The 24,685-nt window shown below is 36.1% G+C and overlaps 1 protein-coding gene across 1 annotated transcript in view; it reads right to left on the bottom strand.

Annotated features, from left to right (window-relative positions):
* LOC145661670 (uncharacterized) overlaps nucleotides 1–24,685 on the bottom strand; it is a 124,552-nt gene that overhangs the window by 72,647 nt on the left and 27,220 nt on the right. The window contains exons 5-6 of the mRNA XM_081726996.1: nucleotides 3,961–4,152; nucleotides 434–816 (exon numbers count right to left, since the gene is read on the bottom strand). Coding sequence (XP_081583122.1) covers nucleotides 434–816; nucleotides 3,961–4,152 — 575 coding nt within the window. The remainder of the gene's footprint in view (nucleotides 1–433; nucleotides 817–3,960; nucleotides 4,153–24,685) is intronic.

Raw genomic sequence — 24,685 nt, forward strand, 5'->3', positions numbered from 1 at the left:
TGTTGGGACGTTTTTTTTAGACAGTTTTCCGAAAACGCCTAATGTAATTTTGGTTATATTTTGTAAACAAATGTTTCCGTAATAACTGTAGGACTCCTTGATTCAATTTTAGAAGTGAATGGAAAAGTTTAGTGCTGTGGTCCGTACAACCTTCTATTCTTTGTATCTTCTGTTCTTTGTTTTGCGTTGTCATAAAATCTCGCTGTCCACTGTAGGAACAATCTTTGTTATCTTAAACGAGACTAAGAAACGTTTTGAATAATTTTAGAACGTTTCGTCTAAATGTATTTCTATATGCACTAATATGTTGCCAACTTTAAATTTAATTTACTAAAATATCATTCAAAACAAAATTATATCTTTAAACACTTCAGATAACAAACAACTAAAGAAATAGTGAATACTAATTAAAAAAATAAAAACATTAACTCACCTGGACATCTTCTATCATTACTCTATATGATATGTTCATGGAGTCAAACAAAGAGGTAACGTTTTCAATAACAAATGGCGCTAGTAAAATATGTGCATAGCCTTCTCCTACAGTGGATGTGTATCTGTGAATAGTCCAAAAATGAACACCATCCCATCTAGAGAGTTTATACACTGTTTTTGCCTGTTCTTTACTTCTCATTGTTACATTGAACAACATGTAACCGGTATATTCGACTCTTGAAGTGTCTTCAGTTTGAAAATGTTCATCTGAATCTTTCGAAGCATTAATGTTAGGCACATCTCTTCCAAGAAAATTTTCATCGATTCTTGCTGGTGCTACCACAGAACTGTGGAAGATTATGAGAACAAATGCAAAACATAGAAGATTCATTGTTCAATTTACTTCCTTTAAATTTCTCACACAAAGTATTTGAACATTCCTATGTCGCTTTGTAAAGCACAGATTAATATATTTTTGAACTTGTTAAACTAAAGATGAGGATTGGAATCCCAACACAAGACAAAACTGAAAACAAAACCTGAAAGCTTTGTTGCTTTTATTTGGCACTTAACCCGCATCAGATAGCCAGTTACGTCAAACTATAATGAGTTGCTAACCACTTAAAGTATTGGGTCAAATGCATAATCCATACATAACATATGATTACAATACACTTGTTTCAATTACTCTTTGGGTGAATATGGTTTGTTAAGTATGTTAAGAGGGTGCCACCAGTGTTGGCAACGGTGTTTGGATCGGGTGGGACAGTTAGTTACGCGGACAAATGCGGGCATTCTTCATAACTGTAATACTTTGAATTCACTAAATCACGTAATATGGAGGAGGAGGAAAAACACTCCAAACGCACGTACATCAATATTTACATGATATGTGAGTGTTTGTTTATATGTGTTTATGTGGTTAATTCTGAGACCTGAGTAAGAATTGAAATTAATACGCGTATCAGTTTCGCAAAAATTCTGTTTTCTTTGGAAAGAATTTAATCTTCATTAATAATATGGTACGTGCTTAAAAAGGTATGTGACATCGTAATAGTGAAAGACAAATACTCAATAAATACAGTATATAAATAAACAATCCGTTCCAACCCAACAAAACTGTCAGTTATTATTGGCAATAAATGATATACCTTTTAGCCCATAAAAGTTATTTTTTCGATTGTCTCAAAAATTATGATGAGAATTTAGATTTTTCAATTTTCTCAAAAACTATGAATGATAATTTAGATTTGCAATTTTCGCAAAAACTACACTGTAAAAAATCGTTGTGTTATTTCAACGACATGCCTATGTGTTAACACGATTGTGTTAAAATATAACACAACCAATAGTTAGAACAACTCACTCTCCATTTGGAGTTGTGTGTCAAATGCCGGTAGTTGAAATGACACACAGCCTGTGTGTTAAATTAACACAAGTGTAGAATCTTCGGTGTTGTTTTCTGCGTGATTGCCAAATATGTTGGGCATCTAATTATGAATTGAGCTTATGAATTGAAGCTACAGACAAACACAGTAGAAAAATATTAAACAAATCCAGGTATACAAAAAATTTCAAAATGCAAACCGCTCGATGTGTTTTCAATTGTTTTACGTAATGTTTCTGAAGAAACCCTAACAGCACAAGATGTGCTAGGCATGTGCCATTTAAATGTTCTAAATTCTTCTCCCACATTTGATACATTTATTGCTTCTTTTTCTAAGCGATTGCGTACTAGAAGCAACAAATGCATCAACTTTATTAGATGGCAACTGTCGCCGATCATTTGAAAGTGAATATGGAAGAACTATAAAATAAATTAAATAGACAGTCGTCACTTTGTTATAAAATTAGGTCTACATGGCGAGCAGATTTTATCTTATCCCGAACGGTTATCGTCGGATATACGCGGCTTAAAGGAGCACTCTGATTAGCCAAATTCAAAAGACCTCAACAATTTATCCCTCTACAAGCGACGTTTTCTTCATCGCCTCTGTGGCGAAGTCGGAAGAGCACGCGGCTAGTAATTGAAAAGTTGGTGGTTTGTGCCCCCCGCCACTGGATTACATTTTTTACTTGTTTAAAGTGTTTTTTTTAGACTCAGCATAATGTTAACACATTACGCATATAGGCGATTTAACATATTTTGGGGGAGTAATTTTGTGGTTCATTAACGCTCAATGCCGGTTGTGTGTTAAAGACGTAACACATCCCTTGTGTTAAACCCCAACACCGCGGGGTATGTGTTGAACTAACACCGCATAGTGGTAGTCACGCTGGAACCACTGCCCTGTGTTAAAATTGTGTTGAATTAACACAACCATTTTTAGTGTGTATGCACGAGAATTTATATATATATATTTTTTTTAATTTTTCAGAAACTATGCATGATAATTTAAATATTATCAATTTTCTCAAAAACAATGCATGAGAATTTTTTTTTCGATTTTCCCAAAAACTATGCATGATTATTATTAAGTGGCACTTATTAAGTCCAACTTTTTCACATTACCGATTGTAGGGATCCGCCGAACTAGTGATATGGTGTATACTTAACTCATCTGCAATTACTCAAACATTTGTCCAATGAAAATGAAATGAAATGGAATCTTTCAGTTTGACATCTCACGATTACAATGAGAAAAAAAAATTGTAAGTGGCGTACTTAAAAAGATGCGTAATTCCTGTAGTTTTTGGACTTAACGTACAGCAGACGTATAACTGAAAACGCATGTACTTTCTGTATGAAACAATGTAGGCGGTCAGTATCTCACATACAAATGGACGTATATAACATATAGCTGACGAAGGTAACATAAGTATATGCATGTGATATACGGAAAACTGTTAGATGCCAGACATCCTGCAACGGCATGATGTAACATCTAAGGACAGTGCCTATGTAGCATACGGATAACGTATGCTCCATACTGATTTCTATAGTAAGCAAGAGGATATCGTATATTTGTACAATATACCGCTGTCCGGAGAACGGATTTTTCTCTGTGTATGCCCTTACGAATGAGATGATAACACATTGATCGCCAGATTATTTTTTTAAAGTTTACTGTCAGCGCCACGTTGATATTTACAACAGTTTCAGCTGCATAACAAAATGCCTATTTAAAAAATTCTGAATATCTCTTACAGTTAAGCGCATAATTTATGGCGATAAAAATGAACGTTCGCTGTGTATCAGATCGGTTTGCCTTAAAACAAAATGGGACAACATGATAATCCTATATATTATGATGATTTTGAAGTGAAATATTGAAATAAAACAATTCATTGTACAATGCATAGTTTGTAGTCTTTTATTGTTAGTCTTTCCACCATAGTCCTCCTTTGAATACACTATCATGAACCATTAATTCATAACATTTCACCAATAGTTTTTCATAGCCTTTCACTATTAGTTTTTCATAGCATTTCACCAATAAATATCTACCTTTTAACTCCACATACACTTAAATACACTCATACTTTCTAATGCCGAATGTAAAATTGTCTGTCACTAATTTCAACTCGTAATTGTGTTATAGTCCATATCTTCTTTGATAGCTCTCGCCATTGCGACTACACCATCCCAATTCTCTTCTCCTGTAGGAACTATTTCCGAAGGTGGAAGAAGAAATCCATAATCGCCCGTATCACGCAATTCGAAGGCGTAAGAATATTTTATTCCTGCTACTCCTTTTGCCCAGTCATGTGATCCACCTATAAAATACAAAGGTTAAATTTAATACATTAATAATACCAATTATTAATAAAAGTAGCAATATTAATAATACCAGTTATTAATAAAAGTAGCAATATTAATAATACCAATTATTAATAAAAGTAGCAATCAAAATTGACAATCAAGCAAGTCACTTTTCAATATACAAAAACAGAAAGAAAGAAAGAAAGATTTCAATTCAACGTTTTTCAATATACAACATATCTTTTTTGCACCTGAGATATTAGCAGAAATAATTGAGTTCTAATAAGAGACCATAAGATGCTATGAAACAACTAATCTGAGATTGTTAAGTACCATATATGAATTTTAGGGATGAGTGTGTTGAGAATTCGAAATGTTCAATGTAGATTCGCGTGCTTCGTTGAAGAATTTTGAATTTAAAAATATGATTTCATTTTATGTACACTAACTAACTAACTAACTAACTAACTAACTCTATGGCCTATGGAACCCGGAGGTTCAGTACCGCGTTCACAAAAGCTCTCCACTGACTTCTATCCTTAGCTAATTGCATCCAGTTTCTACTTTGTATTCCTATCTCTGCGAGATCCATCTTAATATTATCCTCCCATCTGCGCCTAGGTCTTCCTAATGGTCGTTTTCCTATGGGTCTACCAGTCAAGACTTTGAAAGCGTTTCTGCTTTCTTCCATTCTAGCTTCATGACCTGCCCACCTAAGCCTCCTAGACTTGACGACTATAACAATGTTGGGTAAACCGTATAAACTATGTAGTTCCTCGTTATGAAACTTCCGCCATTCCCCATTCTCGTTCCTCTTGGGTCCGAATATTCTTCTCAGGATCCTGTTCTCAAATACTTTCAGTCTATGTTCTTCCCTCAGAGTAAGCGACCATGTTTCGCAACCATACAGAACAACAGGCATGATTATCGTTTTATATATTTTAAGCTTCAAATTCCTCGACAGAATTCGCGACGACAAGAGATTTTGAACCGAATAGTAACACGAATTCCCTGCTTTTAGTCGACATTTAATTTCTTCGTGAATATGATTTTCGTCTGTTAATATTGATCCTAAATATTTGAAAGTATCCACTTTATCAAAAGTATTATTTAATATTTTAACGCCTCCACAATTTGCCGTATTACGGTCCCGACGCACTTCCACGTATTTAGTTTTCTCTGCATTTACTTCTAAACCCATGTCCCTGCAAGCGTTTAATAAGATCTCTGCATTTCTTTCTACTGTTCTCCTATCATCCCCTATTAAATTTACATCATCAGCATATGCCATAACCTGGTGAATGCCGTTCAACTCTAGGCCCTGGTTCCTATCTTTGATTTTCCTTATGGCGTATTCCAGCACAAAGTTAAATAATAATGGCGACAAAGCATCTCCTTGTTTCAGGCCATTTTCGACGTGGAAGCTCGTGGACAAAAATTTTCCTACCCGGACTTTACTTTGGGATTCACTTAAACATATCTTAATTAATCTAATTAGCTTTCTCGGTATTCCAAGCTCTATAAGAACGTTGTATAACGTTTCTCTCCTAACCGAGTCGTAAGCCTTTCTAAAATCAATAAATAGTTGATGTACCGGGGTATTGTATTCCCACTTCTTTTCGAGTATTTGGCGAATGGTAAATATTTGGTCGATAGTTGACCGATTTCGTTTAAATCCGCACTGATAATCTCCAATAATTTCATCTGCGTATGGGGTCAATCTTGCTAACAGAATATTTGAAAGGATTTTATAGGATGTTGACAGAAGAGAAATGCCTCGATAATTATTACAGTCAGTTTTGTCGCCTTTCTTGTGAATTGGAACAATGATTGACTCTTTCCACTCTTGTGGCAATTCTTCCTTGTTCCAGATAAGGAGAATGAGTTTGTGTATCTTGTTCCACAATTTTTCGCCTCCAGCTAAAATTAACTCAGCCGGAATTTCATCTACACCCGGAGATTTGTGTTTCTTTAATTTCTTTATAGCGGCTTCCACTTCTATTCGATTGGGTTCTGGAATATACGGTTCTGCGGTGTGTATCTCCTTTTCTCCACGCACATTAGTTTTTGTCTGCGTGTTCAGCAAATCGTCAAAGAAATCTTTCCATCTGTTTAAGAGGCTATCCGTATCAGTGAGAACTGTTCCGTCAGATTTCTTTAATATATAAGCACGAGGTTGATAGCCTTTCTTAAATTCGCTGATCCCCTTATACATGTCCCGAATATTTTTATTTTTACTATTATCTTCAAGTTCCTTAATTTTAGCTTTCAAAAAATCCCGTTTCTTTGTTCTAAAAGTTTTGGAAGTTTCCCGCCTGATATCTGCGAAATTTTGTGTAGTTATTTCATTCGGATTTTGTAGCCAGCGTAATTTTGCCTGTTTTCTCTTCTCTGCTAGTTTAATGCATTCCTGGTCGAACCATGGTTTGTTCCTACGTATTTCCGCGTGTCCCAATTTTTCTATTGCTGAACTTTTAATGCTATCTCTAATTTCAATCCAAGTATCCTCAACACTAGTGCACTCCGAGTCTTCTAAAACCGAGAATCTATTCGAAACTTCAATCTGGTATTCCTCTCTTACCTGGCTCTCTTCTAATTTCTTTAAATTAAATCTCTCCGTTTTCGGACATTGAGTATTACCTTTATTCAACGATAATCTCTCCCGTATTATCGCTGCTACCAGGTAGTGATCAGTGTCGCAATCAGCCCCTCTAAACGACCGTACGTCAATTATGCTAGATTGTCTTCTTCTATCTACTAAAACGTGATCAATTTGATTATGTGTTTTTCCGTCTGGTGATGTCCAAGTGTATTTATGAACGTCGCGATGTGGGAATTTTGTACTCTTCACGATTAGGTTTTTGGATGTTGCAAAGTTCACGAGTCTAACACCGTTGTCATTACTTTCCTTATGCAAACTTTCGTTCCCTATAATCGGTTTGAAAATATCCTCTCGTCCTACCTTCGCATTGAAATCCCCTAATAGAATCTTCATATGGTATCGCGGGAGTTGGTCAAATATCCGTTCCACTTCTTCGTAAAAACTGTCTTTTACATCGTCACCCTTATCTTCAGTTGGAGCATGTACATTTAAAACAATAATATCACACCACCGTCCCTTAAAAGTAATAAAAGAAAGTCTGTCAGTAACAAATTCAACCCGTTTAATTGCTGGTAATATTCGTTTGTGAACGAAAAACCCTGTTCCTAACTGGTGATTTTTATTTCCTTCCCCGTAAAAGAACGTAAAATTTCCGGAATTCTCAGATCCATTTCCTTCCCACCTAACTTCCTGAACTCCTACTAAGTCCATCCTGTATTTCTCTAACTCACTCGTTACAGATTTTAACGCGCCTGCCCTATAAAGACTTCTAATATTCCATGTTCCAAATCTCATGTCCATTTTCTTTTGCTGATGTCGTGCCAAGTTATCAGTCCTTGTCCGAGGCTTTTGTGAATATTTCTGAACAAGTACCTTTTTTTTACAGGATGAGGGTGTTAGCCTTACCCAAACCCCCAAGCTGGAGGACCACTCCTAGTCGTCTGTCCGCGACTGCTTATTCAGTATATTCGCAGCTAACCTCTATATCTAGAGGCCTTCTCCTCGATCCGCAACCTGAGGACGCGCCATGCCGTGGTGACAGGAACCCACGTTATTTTATGTACACTCATGTCCAAAATGATTGTCGCATATCTACAACTGCCTTCTTGCAAGAATATAGTTTGATAATGATTTTGCAGGGTACTTTTAAATGAAATGAAATGAAATCTTTGTTTTACGTCCCACGGTTATGCCAGTTAGGCTAAAGGAGACGGTGATGATGAGTAATGAATGAAATGGTGGAATGAAGAAAGTGGGAGGAAACGGGAGAACCCCGAGAAAACCCACGCACACGGTGTTTGTCCACCACAAAGTTCACTTGGCAGGGGCTGGGATCGAACCCAGGACCTCGAGCACCAGAGGTGAACGCTCTACCACTGAGCCACCGCGGCCCCAGGGCACTTTTAATACTCATACTATGTATATAATCGGGAAATGTATTTTTCTGGCAAATTTCACGGGAAAAGAATTATAAATACGAAAATTAGAATGAGCAAAACAAAGTGTTGCTACATGGACAAGACAGTTTTATTTTAGTTTTATTGTTCTTACTAGCTCAATATACCCATTCTTCGCATGGAGGCTGTATTTGGAAATGAACACCTGTGGGAATATCACCATTCATTTCAAGGACCGCGAAAACTATGGATTTGACACTAATATTTGTCATTTTGGGATCTTTTTACATATATCGGACTTCCCCCCCCGCTGACCCCCGGACCGCATACAATAGTAGCTGAATTTGCAAGTCATCGCTGATGGAAGTGTCACCATTGATCTCAGCGACAGCGAAAACTGAATTTGACACTAATATCGGTCATTTTTAACTACTTTTACATGTCCCGGTAAACACCCCCTTGAGACCTCCCTGGTTCGAACTTTGAAAAGAAAAACGCTTCGCCTTGGTCTGGGGCATCGCCGGCTACGATCCCTTAGCGCCTTCCCAAATAGCACAGACAAGCGAATAGGGATGCATTCGAGTCGAGTCGAGTCGAGATTTAAGCCTGTCTCGACTCGTCTCGAGAAAATGTTGTCTCGACTCGAAAATATGTTTCTGTCTCGACTCGTGTCTCGACTCGACAGTCTCTGTCTCGACTCGACTCGAAATTCGAGTCGAGACAAAATGTACGAGTTAAAATATACGCACACATCAGCCAGACCATCATGACTACCTACCTAATTGTCAGTATGTCGACTTTTGGCATGGATAAAAACGGCGACACGTCTTGGCATACACGCAATGATCCTTGATAGGTCCCTGGAGAGAGCTGGCACCACATGTGCTCACTCAGGTCACCTAATTCCCGTAAATTCCGGGAAGGGGGGCGATGTGCTCTGACGTCACGTTCAATCACATCCCACAAGAGACATCACTCAAATGTCTGGCTCCAATTTCAATGAAACTTTTTTTGCTGATAGAAGGCATGTATGCATCATTACTTGTGATGACAAATTTTTGCCATGGTGCGTGTTTTCTATTTGTTTTAATAACTTTTATGAGTTGTGATGTGGTTATTAGAGATTACTACAGAAGTCCCTTACTATCCTTTGTAAACGGAGCGTTAATGAAGAAAAGTGAAGAAAAACCATGTGGATACATATAAGTCCTGGGGGGAAGTCGTATGGTAGATATGACCTTTATGGCAGCCATCTTGAAATCCACCATTTTGAATTAAGGTCAAGTTTACAAAATGGGAATAGGGTAATATGATACATAATTTCGGGCTAGAATTTAATTAGAAAAATAATGGTGAGGTTAGTTTTAAGATACACTCATTTCGGGGAAAGTTACAGGCATATTAATTGTTTTTATTTACTGTGTGCGTAACTCCCTTCTTACTTTCGTCTCAAGACCTGAAAATCGATCGCAACGGCAGAGCCCGGTTTCGCACTAGTGTTTAGAAATCTTTAAACTCACTTGAGGCAATATTTGTGGATTATTGAATTGTATTTTGCCTTTAATTAAATATGAACCCACTTCATGATCTTGTGTAAAGTATCACTAAAAGAGAATTTCTGTTTTTATGGAGAACGTAAGCGTGGCAATTATAAAAGGTGAGTAAGGTGCGTATGTATTTATAAGAAAGTCTTTTGTGGTTCCGCCAACCTATTCTTTAGTTGTTTTTTTCAAAATACTCATATTTCATAAATAAAAGAGCTATTATAAAATCTCTTACCACTATTCTTTAATACTTATAAAATTTTATTTATTGTAAAAGCACTGGCGAGATATTTCTTAACGCCCACTAAAATTATGGTGGAGCTCCTTCGTGGCTAACGGTTAGCATACTTGCCTTTGGCGTGGGAAACCTGGGCTTGATTCCCGGTGGGAGTTCATGTGGTTCGGATTCCACGTTAATCAGTAGGTCCACGTCTCACATAGCCTCGCTGCTGAACGGGACGTTAAACTCAGAATCAATTCAACTCAAAATTATGGTTTTGACTTTATTATGATGTCATTAGTTTAAACGCCCAACTGCCCAGTAATTATAAACATTGACTACATTATAAAATTGTAATTTGTGACGACTAAAATATCAGAAATTAAAGATTATTCTTTGGGTTTTGGAACATTTTGAAAAACGTGAAAAACTGGTACTGCACCGATACAACACACCTTTTGGATTTGTCATAACATGTCTTACTTAGCTTTGGTTCGATTCTCAACACGGACTGCAACTACCCGTTAAATTGTGCATCCGAAAGGCACTCTTTGTTCAACCTCGCTTATCATCGCTCATCTTAATAATATATATAACTTCACCGCGAAGCAAATGTTGCATTTCTCTCTTTCATCCTAACACAAAACAAAACTAACCACAGCTGTGACACGAAGGAGCTATTTCGAAAAGAAACAAGCTGTGCTTCATAGAGATGTGTACCAAATGATAGAAGTATAAAGTATTGTTTTCTTTCCTGTTTATTGATATCAGTTGGTGTTCTTAATGAGTTTACTCATTAGTTTAGAAAGAGTATATATGGAATTTGGACATATGTTGTACGTATTCTCCTGAGAAATTGATGAGACCAGAAAAGTTATAAGGACAGATGGAATAGGTTTAAGCGCATCTACGTGACTTTATCAAATATTTATTCTTTTCTACTACTTTTATCTTTGCCTCCCTCTGTTAGCTGTTTCGTATCATATATATCGGATGGTTTTGATATTTCTTCTGATCATTAAAACAACAATGGTACCTGTGTGCGTGCAGAAATGCAAAAGCACAAGGTAACTTCCTATTTGTTTTGGAAACAACAAACCCATTTCACGTGTGCGAGAGAAATTGAGCACAGCGAGATCGGGTGTTTACTCACGGTCAGTTCGCAGCAGGAGTCCTTGGTAAAAGATTTGGCTATCTCGGAAACACTCGCAAAACCTTACAAATACAAAAGAGTGCGCTTCAAAGAAAGTTTAGACACAGATGTTTCAATTTTCTTTTAGCATCTTTCTTCAGCAAAAAGTCGGTTCATTTTATTCGAAAAAGGGAAGGGAGAAAGGTTGAATTTATATTTTATGTGGGGGGTAACGTTGTAAGTAGTATAAACAATACATACCGCTTCCGACTCTGTACTGAAGCACTTCCTTTAGCGGTATATCACTAGATCTATCCTGACCCTCATCCCACCTCAAGTTGTTAAGTAGAAAGGGACAGAAGTATTCAACATGACTGCGCACTTGAGTTTCAGTTCACAATACGAAAACCAGTGAGCAAGTAAACAGTCTTTTGTAGGATCGTGTTTTACTTCTTGAATTTATTTTTGAACATTTCTGTGAATTCAACAATAGAACGCAGTAGAAATACGGACTAGTTTTTACTTCAACCATTACTTTCGCTCCAACCCAGGGATGCCACATTTATGATTTCGTACTAGATCTAGTGATTTTACTATTGAACTAGTGATCTAGTACGTACTTTGGGTAAATAGGCACATTCTAGTGATTTTTTTGCATTTTTTTTCTGATGCAGAAAAATGAGAAGGAAATGGTTCTTAAAATAAAAGGAAGAAGTATATTGCAGTTCAAAACAAATGTAGAAACCTTAAATTATTTTTTCTTTTCCCTCTGACTGAATTAAACCCCTGCTGTGTAACGACCTTAGGTAAACAACGGCTATCTTTGGTCCGCTACCTCCTTTTGTTAGCCGACATGAGATGGGTTACTTTTTTTTCTGGAAGAAAGTGAAGAAATAATTATCCAGTACATTTACGTTTTGTCAGGCACACAGGCGCAGTCTGTACTTGTTTCCTAACGAATTTTAGCAGCATAACATAAATGAAACATATGTACCAGAAAATAGAGGCAGTATAAACGGAAATTTTCATCTGTGACACATTTGATGAGAAATATAGTTAGATGTCACGTGCAAGCAATCTAAACATGTCCTATCCTGTAATTCTATTCGTATGTTTATGTAGGTGAGACTGAGAAATCAAGAAACAATAATAACTGGTTTTCTTCCAGGGGAACAATCTAAATGTGAAGGGGTGTTACACTGGGACATTAATTGCGTCCTTTGTACAAGATTAACAAGTAATAGCAATTTTTTAATTTATTTTAGTTCTTGCGGAGAGGAAGATGGAAGCGAACCCTCGTAAGGACCTCTGCAAGGAAACATGAATACTATCCGCCACGGTTTGTTACATTACACAAAATAGTTTTATATATATATATTGAGTTTTAGTCAGGGTTTTCATTCTGCAGGAGAGGGGGGGATAGTAATACCTGACGAACATTTTCTATTCTCAGAGTGTTGCAATGATAGCATTTCCTCCATTATAACTTGGCCAAAAGCTAGTTGCATTATATGTAAGGATTAAGTTAGCCTAAAAAGCTTAAATTTCTATGGCTGTTTTACTCTGTACCCATGTTTCTCATTTTCGGTCTACGGGACTCTGTGTCCGGAAATTTTCGATGGCTTCCAAGTCGGAAAATAAGTGTATCAAAGGCATATATATTATATCTATGGTTATATGAGGTATGGATCTACAGTTTAAAGTGGGATACCGGTAACAACTTCATGAGCTTCCACCGTAAATCGAACCAGAGTCTCCCGCGATCAAGGCGTATGTGTTAACCATACAGCCACGAGGAAATTCACATAAGCACACACACATATATATAGTTGAATTGATTTTGACTTTACCGTCTCTTTCAGCAGCGAGGATATATGAAATGACCTACTGATTAACGTGGAATCCGAACTACATGAGCTCGCGCCGGGAATTGAATCCGAGTCTTCCACGGCAAAGACGCGTACACTAGCCGCGGAGTTCACACACACAGAATCAGAGTCCTCACACATCAAGGGTGAGAGCTGTGCCACTGAGTCACAGCGGCCACGGGGCTAGGTCGAGTCCACTTTACGTTCATAGTTTCTTAGTACATAAATGTTACGATTATGAAATAGATTTTCCTTAATGAGCTGCATAAAAACAAAAGCTTTCGAAATGCATTAAACAATTAGCTCGATTTGAGTGTGAACTTAAAGTTATATCAGAGTGTAAATACGGATACGCACCAAAGCTCGAAAACTTAATGCACTATTTCTCCTATATAGTCAGCATGTATCAAGCAATCGTTCAGCTTTCATTTGAGAGGATGGAAATCGAAGGCCCCTGAACAACTATGTTACTAATATGCGGAATGTATTTATCTTACAGTGAACTGCTTTGATGCCAAGTGGCCTAACTCCAAAATTGAAATTTTCCAGGAGTGAAAGTTGAAGTTCAATATCTCATGAACAATCCATATTTCTTTTATGTTGGGAACCAAAACCATAACTACTGTATGTAGTTCATTGTTTTATAACTTAGTGTTTACAAAACTCATTTTAAAAAATACCTATTCATAGAAGTGAATGGTACTTATCTGTACTAGTTCTTGGCATCCAAGCAGTCCATTTATTGTAATACTAGCTTAATATACCCATTCTTCGCATGGGGGCTGTATTTGGAAGTCAACACCTGTAGAAGTATCACCATTCATTTCAGTGACCGCGAAAACTATGGATTTGACACTAGTATCAATCAATATGGGCTATTTATACATGTCTCGGTATTCCTCACCCGCTGACACCCGGCCCGCATACAGTAGTAGCTGAATTTGCAAGTCATCGCTGATGGAAGTGTCACCATTGATCTCAGCGACCGTGAAAACTATGGATTTGACACTAATGTCGATCAATTTGGATTACTTTTACTACATGTCTCGCTAAACGCCGCCCTGAGACCCCCTGGTTCCAATTTTGACAAAAACGCTTCGCCTTAGACTGGGACCTGGACCAAGGTATCCGTGATCAAAATTTGGTAACTCTCGGTCAACTTGTCTGGTCCCCAGGTCGGTCCCAGTAAACGTCCCCCCCGAGACCCCCCTGGTTCGAAATTTTAAAAAACGCTTCGTCTTGATCTGGGGCCTGGACTAAGGTACCCGTGACCAAATTTTGGGAACTCTAGATCCACTCGTCTGGTCCCCAGGTCGCACACAGACAGACAGACAATCACACAAACAAACTCTTTATTTTATTTATATTAGATAAGATATACTATGTAAAATAGTCTCGTATCATAATTGTGATTTACAACAAATGTTACATTATATATTATCCGTAGCTCGTGATATGCTGCAACATATTAAAGCCTCAGAATAGTTGGGCAAGCGAATAATCCAGAAGTTACGTAACCCCATTGCGTTCATGGGAACGAAAACACAATAATTATAACTATGCTAAATTACTATAGACTACCAACTGCTCATTCAGAGAATTTATGAAGTTCACTTTATCGCAATAGTTTTATACAAACTAGATTTAGACTACGGATAATAGTTTTATACAAACTAGATAATCAATTATTATTATTATTACCATTATATTTGCAGTACAACCAAATACAACGACATTAACTATTAGTTCTAATTAACTGAATTGAGCTGAAAATTAAATCTTGATCTTTAAAGATTAACTATTAATTTTATGCGTTCTGTACCTTCCTGAAGGAATAAAAGCTGGAATTGGTTTCAAGGCTGTTTCTGAGTGAATACTTTCTTCAAAATAATATTAAAAATTATAGAAAGATTTTCGAGACATTCGAGTCGAGTCGAGATTTTTAAGAGCCGTCTCGACTCGACTCGTGTCTCGACTCGAAAATTCGAGTCGAGAAATACGTTTGTCTCGACTCGTCTCGAATTTTACAAAGTGTGTCTCGACTCGAATCTCGACTCGAATTCGAGTCGAGTCGAGTCGAGATTCGAGACATGTCTCGACTCGAGCGCATCCCTACAAGCGAACAGGGCCTAGTTCCTTTAGGAGCAGTGGCGAAGCTAAGGGAGGGCCAAGGGGGGCCAGGCCCTCTTGCTCAAATTCTTGGCCCCCCTAGTGGCTCCCCTACACAGTTATATTGCTATAGGTCTACAAACGGTGAGTGGGTCGTTGCTACAAGTGAAACTACTACCAAAACGTCTCGCGGCAATAGAGTTACCAACTGCAGAACACCGTATGTTGCAAGAGTCTGCGTTCCGAATAAAATACCGATATCGTTACTCGTTTTTGCTTGTAGTTCAGCAAGATCTAATTCACTGAAATCTGTGGGGTGCATATGTATCGATGCATATGCATTGACCTCACCACCTGAACATTCCTTTTAACCTCTGTCGCTTATCTAGTTATCTCCCTTGTTTTGGACAAAGAACCAGAAAGAAAAATCAAATCAGTCGGCATTCTCATTCGCTTCAATGTTGAAAGTCATACTAAAATATGAGATGCTTACTTACAAATAACATACACTACAGAAAAAACATTACACTTGCGTTAGACGAAAGAAGTTTTCGTACATTACTTATTAAAATTTGTGCACCAAGTAATTAATTCTCATTGATTATGGTGACATAGAACAAATGCATAGCATCCATTACATAATTTGGCATTATTATTATTTTCAAAGCATCTTAATATCGAGCCGTCTTGTTTAATTAACAATAATAGAAGAGAGCAGTTTTTATTACTTGTGAAATAATCATTCCCTCTGTTGTTCTCATCCCGATCGTTTGAGAAAAATTAGATGCTGAATACTACGAGCAAGTACTATTTGTTACCGATACTGGTTCTCCCGCTCGATTACCTTCTGGTCTTGTCTTTAGTACGTCTAGTTTCCTAACGCTCTTGACCATTAGTAATTCTGTAGAATCCTTCTGGTACAATGTTAACGACCAATACTAGCGGCCTCCAGGAAAACAGAGTCAGCGCTTGATGGACCGATACTACTAACTAAAGCCTGGGGAAATGTAATAAAATTCAGTGTTCTTTGTAAATAAATCGTTCAGAAGTATTTTCCTTTAAAAATTTCAACTGTAGTTTCATCCCTAAAATGCTACTTCATAGGGAAATTCCAAAGTTTATCACAGAGCCAGTGTTACAATCTCCTGATTACTAATCATCAGGTAAGATACCGAGAAGATACAAGTTGGTCGCAGTAGTAATGTTATTTTGTATAAAAGTGATAGTTACTCCCGTGACCAGGTTGTGTCATCCCATTATCTTATCTGATATTTAGTAAGCAGAGAGATATCAGGGGCTTATGGAACTGGTCTATAAAGACCCCATTCAGTGAGTTCAGTCACTGAATACCAAATTTTATCGCAGATTTATATTTGTTATTCGTCAAAATATGCTTAACTATTTCCGAGAAAATTACATTGTAGGAATTATGCAGAACAGTAAATCAGTGGTGACGTGAATTTTGAACAAGATATAAGCCTACTAGTTAATGCTGTGCCTTCATATCCAATTTCAAAACTAACAATACTAATTTAGCATCGACTACAGGATAGTAACGTTAAGTTACTTCAACTACATTTGAATTTATTTTAAGGCTTTGAAACATCCGAGGCTCAGAGAATATAAATGAGGGAAATGAGTCAACTGGGCCATAAACATTTCGCTAGTGAACTAAGGAAGAATTTTGGTAAACTCCTAAGTCGAAATATTTGCCCACGAGGGATCAATCACATCATCTTCCGAATCTGAAGTAATTGTAATACCGCTAAGCTAAAATGCACATGGTGGATCATACTTTTTTTTTCGTATTCATACGCAGTTTTATTAACTACCTAAGTAAACTACATACTTCTTTTGTAATGTAAACTGTTTCTGTTACAAAATGGTATTGATCAATGGTTCTATGTGTTACAGCTTCCAAGCACACAAGTGAAATTAGCAATTTTAACAAGACAATATAGACGAAGCACTGTTTTTGAAATTTAGAATCTTCCATCTTTTCTGAAATAATACTGTCCGTTCTACCGTTTAACAAAATAAAATAATTTGCCTTGTCACGTAATAATACTTGTTTATTGAAAGTTTTAGAAAGGTAACGAAAGTGTATAGTTTATACAAGTGTTTGAAGTGTTATATTTAATGTTTTTCTTTGTTGTGAGAGTGAGGAAAATCATTACAATAAATAGAATAAGTTCAGTTTACTTTTAATGGAGTTTCCACTAGTCTGTTTGTGAAAACCTAACATAGCAGTATGCATATCAGCTTGATTCGAAAGTACAGCTAAAGTTCTGGTAGCTCTGCCTTCGTATATAATAAGTAAATTCCTAAAATAACTACCATCATGATATAAGTGCAAATTTCAACGAGGACCTTTTGATTTTGAGGTGTGAGTGTATATATATTTCTCTGCTTCTACATTCCACCTAAATCAATCAGCCACACATATTTTAAACGCCGTGATTAAGTAACTACTTATATTAGAATGGAAATCAATTGTATAAATGTGCCCTAGTGTTTGAGGTAGTAAATTCTTATATTTTTGCTGTTTTGAAAACAATAAAATCATGAACTACAAAGAGGAAACATTCATCTTGAACACACACACACACACAAATAATTATATATATTATACACTTCGTTGGCCCCCCCTAAAAATATTTTAGCTACACTACTGTTTAGGAGCCGCTGTGGCGCTAGTTACGTGCACCAATATTTTCCCTGTGTAGCAGGCAAATGAAATAGCTAGCTATAACAGTAAAAGAATTCTTAAGTCCCCCCCCACACACACACATAGTATCACAAAAACTAAACTGTTTTTAAAATTGAATACAATTAGTATCGATTAATTAAGAATAAAAGATAATACAAACACACCGGGAAGAAATCCTTTACAAATTACAAACGAAGTACTTCCCCAGATAATGGCTTGGCATTTAGAAATTTTGCATGTTCAAATCTCTGTTTTAACAACTGCTATGTTCTTCAGGAACACTGGAACTAGTACATCGCAAATTTTTACACTTAATTTCAGGGGTGGATCCAGGGGGGCGATCGGGGCGATTGCCCCCCCCCCAGAAGAGGAAACTTTCTTATTTTATATATAGATAAATAAAACCCATCCCAAAGTTTGGAGCCCTTAAAAGTAGTATGTTGATGGTTGTTTTGGACTTCAGTGTCACTTTTGAGCACAGAAGCTATATAATACGTGACCCAGGGGCGGACCCAGGACCCACCGCCCCCCCCCCCCAGAAGTCGGTCCTGGATCCGCCCCTGCTTAATTTGAATGAATGATTTTCCGAAAAGAGGCACTGCAAATACTAAACATGTTGCAGAAAGGAAACAATATAGGCGGAAAGAGTTTCCGAAATTCGGGTGTTCACAAACCGATGGGCCTTTTCAACAACGTGAATCACCCATACTAGTTCTTTTGTAGAATAGCACATTACGTTTCTACTGTCTTGTTTATATATCAAGTTCATAAGCGTGAAATTGCATTTGTCCTGACTGATAAGCTTGTGACATGAGGCTCAATCTATACTTTGAATAATTTTCCAATCTACAAAACTTCCTAAGAAAGCAGTAGAAGGTAATTTCACTGTTTCTAATAAAATGTCTGAAAAGAGAACCATAAATGGGAACATTAAAGTATTATACAAATTGTGACAATAGTAGTGAACAATAGGCTAAAATGTTATGAATTGACTAATTTCTTAAAAATGTTATGAGTTGGCTAATTTCTTATTGTACATATAGTGTGTACAGTCTGAATTGTGAAGGATTGGATTTCATTTGCGTTATGATATAACTGAATTTCACTTTTAGTTTACACTTTAATGAATGTGTCTATTTTTCTCCTAGTGCAAAAGGTTATAATTTTTTTACCTGGCATTATCATATTAGTAGGTTTCATATGGTAGATTGTCAGAAATACATTAATATCTTTCTAAAACATTGGATCTTTGTATATTACTATTATCTGTTTTAGCAAGATGTAAATAGGCGTCTGCTAATATATTACTACAATATTTTACAAAATAAATAAAATCATTTTATCTATTGTAGATAAATATTAGGGAAATTTGGGGTTACCACTGGCACACTAAATACTGGGATAGTATCTGAAATACAGGCTCTGGGTTCTTCTTCTATCCCATTAGCAAGGGCATCAATTTTGGGAAGCTTTGTAGGTCGGGCCCCCCGAAGTTGAAATTGGCTCCCCTAATGGGGGAGGGGGGGAATGCTAAGTTAAAGTAGGTTCTCCAAGTTCTACAGTACATGGTAATTCGTTTTCCTGTTCTACTGAAGCGTATCTGCCATAGGGCTCCCCCAAAGTATACAGAGATCGGCACTCTTGTCCATAAATTAAAGGTTTTACGTCTGTTTTTTTCTTTAGAAAAGAACTAACCTACGCATAGATCCCATTACTAATCAGAAACATAAATAAATAAACAGGGCCCGGATCTTGTTGACCTAAACTTTTCTAAAAGTGACCTATAAAATGACACTAAAATTCCTGTAAAATGACCCTAAAATTCACAAAAATTGACTTTAAACTTGCATTTTTTAAAACTTTTACTTCGTTAAACATGGACATTTTTAAAAATATCTATTGGATTTTAGATATCATTTCTGTCAGTTTCAAAAAAGTTTTGTTTCAGTTAGCTGCAGCCCATTGATCAAATGTGTTCAATGGTCAGTCCATTGTGCTGTATTGTAAATACTGAAAGTGTCAATTCACTCGCAAGTTGAAACTAGGAAGTACAAGTTACGTACAAGTTTGAAACTAGTAATCAGAGTTTACAAGTGTAGACTGTATACACGAGAATAATAAATTTAAAAAAAAAGTTTAAAATCTTTGAACGCATTCCAATTTATTTTTAGTTATTCACCTGATCATATCTTATGTAGTCTACAACCCAAACCCATCTGTTTTACCACCTACCAGCCCCCACCCCTCATCAACCAGCTACAGCTTAGTGTTCATTAGCTTGTTAATAATGAAGTTTTCCACCCCAATAGTCAGGAAGCAGAAAAAGAGATCATTTAACTTCATGTTCTTCAAATCCGTAAACAGTGTTCATTTTAAAATTTCCTTATGTACACCGTGTAGAAGAAAAAGAATAAAAAGACAATAAGTGACCTAAAAGTTACCTTAAAATATTAAAAAAATGACCTGAAACTTCAAAACGACAAAAAGTGACCAAATGTTGACCCTAAAAAGATATATTTTTAGAGCCTAGAGTTGATGAATAACGTTTTTATTTCAACTTGCCTTGTCCTATGCGTAACAGAAAAAAGTTGACTTGTCAACAAGATCCGGCCCTGTAAATAAAATTAATTACACAAGCAAAAAACAACACTTACTAGGATCAGTATGAAGACCAGTCAACAATTCTGTAACTGTATCTGGTATGGGGATATATGCTTCAGAATCAGGAAAATGATCGGGAATATTTTCCTTTGAAATAGTAGTAGAATTTGCAGTGGAAGGCAGAGATAGTAATCCAGTTTTTAAAATTCGATTTATTGTATATACAATGGCTCTGCTAACCAACATATCATTGTTCCCAGACAAAATGATACACAACAATATACCATAATTAAAACAATAAAAGAACATTTTTGTGTTGTTAATTTTACCACATAAAGATACTGCACTCAGGGTTCCCAAATGTCCCGGATTTTAAGGGACAGTCCCTTATTTTATGATTTTGTCTCGCGTCCCGGGGAGCTTCGATACGGGGCAGCAAAAGTCCCATATTTTGCGCAAATGACAAATTTACCTCAGACAACGACTTTAAAGACCACAATTTTTAATGAGTCGTCATGAGTGTGGCCAGTAGATGGCAAATGATATTTCAGAAAAGCTCCGAGTTGCCAAATTTATTTAAAGTCGTCACCTTTTGCCTAAAGATCCCACTGTCAAATTAATTTGTGGAAAGAGTTTTCTCACATATGAATTTTAAATGGACTGACACAGAAATATGTGTTTCTGTCCAGTTGATGACAGCTGAGTTTTTCGACAGTCTAAAGAAAAATCCAAACTTGAAAAAGATTATAAGTACAGTTAAGTCAAGCGTGAAGTAGGATTTTTGAAATAGTTTAGATTACGTAAATCCAATGTTTTAAAAGTAAGATTTACCTGTTTTTTCTTAGATCTATATTAACTCTTTGTATGAGTTCATACTTTTGTATTTCTTTCAGTCTAAAATGATTTATGTGATACCTAGTTCATTTTCTACCACTAGATCATGTTTATTAAAACCCTTCCCGTTAATACTCATTGAAACTCGTCAACCCATCCGTTATTTAGACTATCTTTATTTGGCAATCCTGACCACACTATACGTATCTAAATCCACTCAAGCTAATTCACAGTTGGCGGGAAACTTTATTTCTCGAATAAAATCGTTATTTTTTGCGAAACTAACGATACTTTTAGCAAAACTAACGTAAACTAACGATAAACTAACGATGTGATAGAAAAAAGTTTTGAAATTCATTTGCGGGTGGGGAACCGTGAAGTTGGCCTGCCCATTTATTTCTCGAATAAAATCGTTATTTTTGCAAAACTAACGATAGTTTAAGTAAAACTAACGTAAAATAACGATAAACTAACGATGTGAGTTGGAATTTTATGAGAATTCAATATGGGCGGGCTAATTCACAGTTGGCGGGAAACTATTTCTTGGATAAAATCGTTATTTTTGCGAAACTAACGATAGTTTTAGCAAAACTAACGTAAACTAACGATATGAGTTGGAATTTTATGAGAATTCAATATGGACGGGCTAATTCACAGTTGGCGGGAAACTTTATTTTTCGAATAAAACCGTTATTTTTGCGAAACTAACGATAGTTTTAGCAAAACTAACGTAAACTAACGATAAACTAACGATGTGATATGAAAAACTTTTGAAATTCGTTTGTGGGTAGGGAACCGTGAAGTTGGCCTGCCCATTTATTTGTTGATTAAAAATTTTATTTTTTCGAAACTAACGATAATTTTAGCGAAACTAACGTAAACTAACGATAAACTAACGATGTAGATAAGAAAAAGAAAAATTCATTAGGTGGGTGGGACAACTTCACAGACGTCAAATCTTACGTGACAGACAACCTGTCCTTCTGTTTAGTGCACGTTAGTGGCGCCGCAACGACCGAAAGGTCAACTATCCCCTGTACGCTAAATCTCATGTTACGAGAGGGATATGGTAAGGCGCTAAGAGACCGTAGCCGGCGATGTCTGGGGCCTGGACAAGGTACCCGTGTCCAAAATTTTGGTAACTCTCGGTCAAGGTTTCTGGTCTCCAGGCCGATCCTAGTAAACGCTCCCCCCGAGACCCCCCTGGTTCGAAATTTGTAAAAACGCCTCGTCTTTATCTGGGGCCTGGAACAAGGTACCCGTGACTAACTTTTGGTAACTCTCGGTCCACTCGTCTGGTCCCCAGGCCGCACAAACACAGACAGATAAACACACAAACAAACTCTTTATTTTATTTATATTAGATTTACTGCTCTTTTGACATGAAATTTGTCATATACATGTTCTTGAAGATTATACACATACTAACATCATAAGAAATACCGGGCGAATTTGTTATCAAGTTATATTCCTACAATAACATATTTATAGACATGCAACAATAATTTTGGACATGAGTGTACATATATAAGTAAAAGTAATGACAAGAAAGAAATAGTTACTTCCTGTAAGATAGAAAACAAGTTTCAAATCAAAAAGAAATTACAAGAGCTAAAAGAGTTTTTGAAAGGGTCTTAAACTGTATCATGTTGGTTAACGTAAAAACACGAAATATAGTTCTTCCAGACATTTCTGAACATTACCTGCTACTTAAAACTTCTTTCCTAAGCTTCTTGGCTCTCAAATACATAAAAAATATTACGTTTCAATGAGGCTTTATTATTAATAATATTTAAAGTAACCGGATTATTCTTTCTTGGTTTATAAAAATAGAAGCTAGTCTTACCTCTTTACAATGGATAAGCATAGTAATGGTATGATGAATTAATCTTTAGAGTGCAAAATGAGGGGGGGGGGAATCCAGATGCAAATTAACAGCATAAATTTCATTATAAATACAATGAAATATTTTTGACAATTTAAGTCCAATTCTTGTGAAAACTGTTTGTAACCTACCCAAGTTTAGTTAAATGGGAACAAGAGCAAACTCTATAACTTTTGTTATGAGCAAGCTTAACAAAGATATTTTTTATTTATTTTATTTTTATTATTCATGAAATTTGCATAAGTAACCTAAATCTTATATTCAGATTTTATATATATATTTAATTAGTTTAGTTATTTTATACACATTAGATTTCTAGCTAATCATTCTGATATTATTTTATTTTATTTTAAATTTCATTAAGTTTAGTGGCATAACAGAAAACTGCTTTCTTTTGTATATTTGTTGGAACGTTCCATATGATTTTTAGAAACTTCAGGGAGATAGAGGTTAGTGACCTCTACAGCACCAAAGATTTCCAACCTACAGTATCTAGAAAATACTATAAACAAGATTCTCTTAATGTGTTATAACTATTATAGAAATATATTATAAAAAAAGGACAGAAATTCTAAGGATGGACAAAACAAAATTAGCGACAGAAAGTCGCTGAGCAATCTTTTGTTAAACTATACATACCTAGATACGAATTCTCGAATACAATACGTGAGAAATTGTTTCACTGACCGCGATTTTCACACTTTTAATGGAACCGCTACCTCTCCGGTGGGGGTGGTTCAACAGTTCTGGGTGCCTAGTCAGCGAACCTTCATCAATTCAATTTTCATATTGTTCCAGGGTTACCAGAAGGTACTGATATATGAAATATATTTTTGAATATAAATTCCCACCTCTAACAATTCTTGGACAGATCCGATATCGTTATATTAACATGTAGAATCGCGAACCTTACCGTATTTTCTTTATAGAATAGCTATTTTGGCAGTTTGCTATTGTTTGCTTAATTTTAAACTCAGTATGTTGATTCTGGCACTCCCGGCATGCCTTGGAGTCTGATGGAGGGTAGCAGAAGACAATTGTCTACCACCAACAAGTTATTTGGTATTTTTTCTGCTTTTTAACAATGACAACTCCACCCAAGTTTATAAATGTAAAATAGGATATTTAAATATTGGTTTTCAACTTTTGTTACATGTCAATTGTAATTCGTTAAACGGTAATATCATTAATTATAAATGTAAACAGAAAAGGATATCGGTCCTTAAGAGAGGTTGTTTACATTCGAAAAAGAAACAGTAACCGCTAGAGGGATACACCCGTCAGGCCTCTCGCAAGCAACCCTTTGTGAAAGAAAGTCCCGCTATCCTCTGACAATGAAAAAAACATTTTTTTTGAAAGCCGCGAAGGAGGCGAGTTTTGGTAAAAGATAGCGTTTGTGTGTATAACAAAAGGAAATGAGAAAAAACATTTAGTTAGTTGAAGATCCACTGTCGCCAAGGTCAGACAATTTTTTTTTTTTTTTTGTGAGAAACTGAGATTTGAACTCATATCTTCATACATACCTAACTTCAGCAGTAATAATAGAGCTAATTGTTATTTGTATATCTGTTATATAAAGATAATTATTCTGAAGAACTACATTTATTTTTATGCTAAAGTGAATCATCTTTGACGTAAAATTACA

The sequence above is a fragment of the Thermobia domestica genome, chromosome 10 (genome assembly GCF_964235325.1).
Source record: "Thermobia domestica chromosome 10, izTheDome1.hap1.1, whole genome shotgun sequence".
NCBI classification, from domain to species: Eukaryota; Metazoa; Arthropoda; class Insecta; order Zygentoma; family Lepismatidae; genus Thermobia; species Thermobia domestica.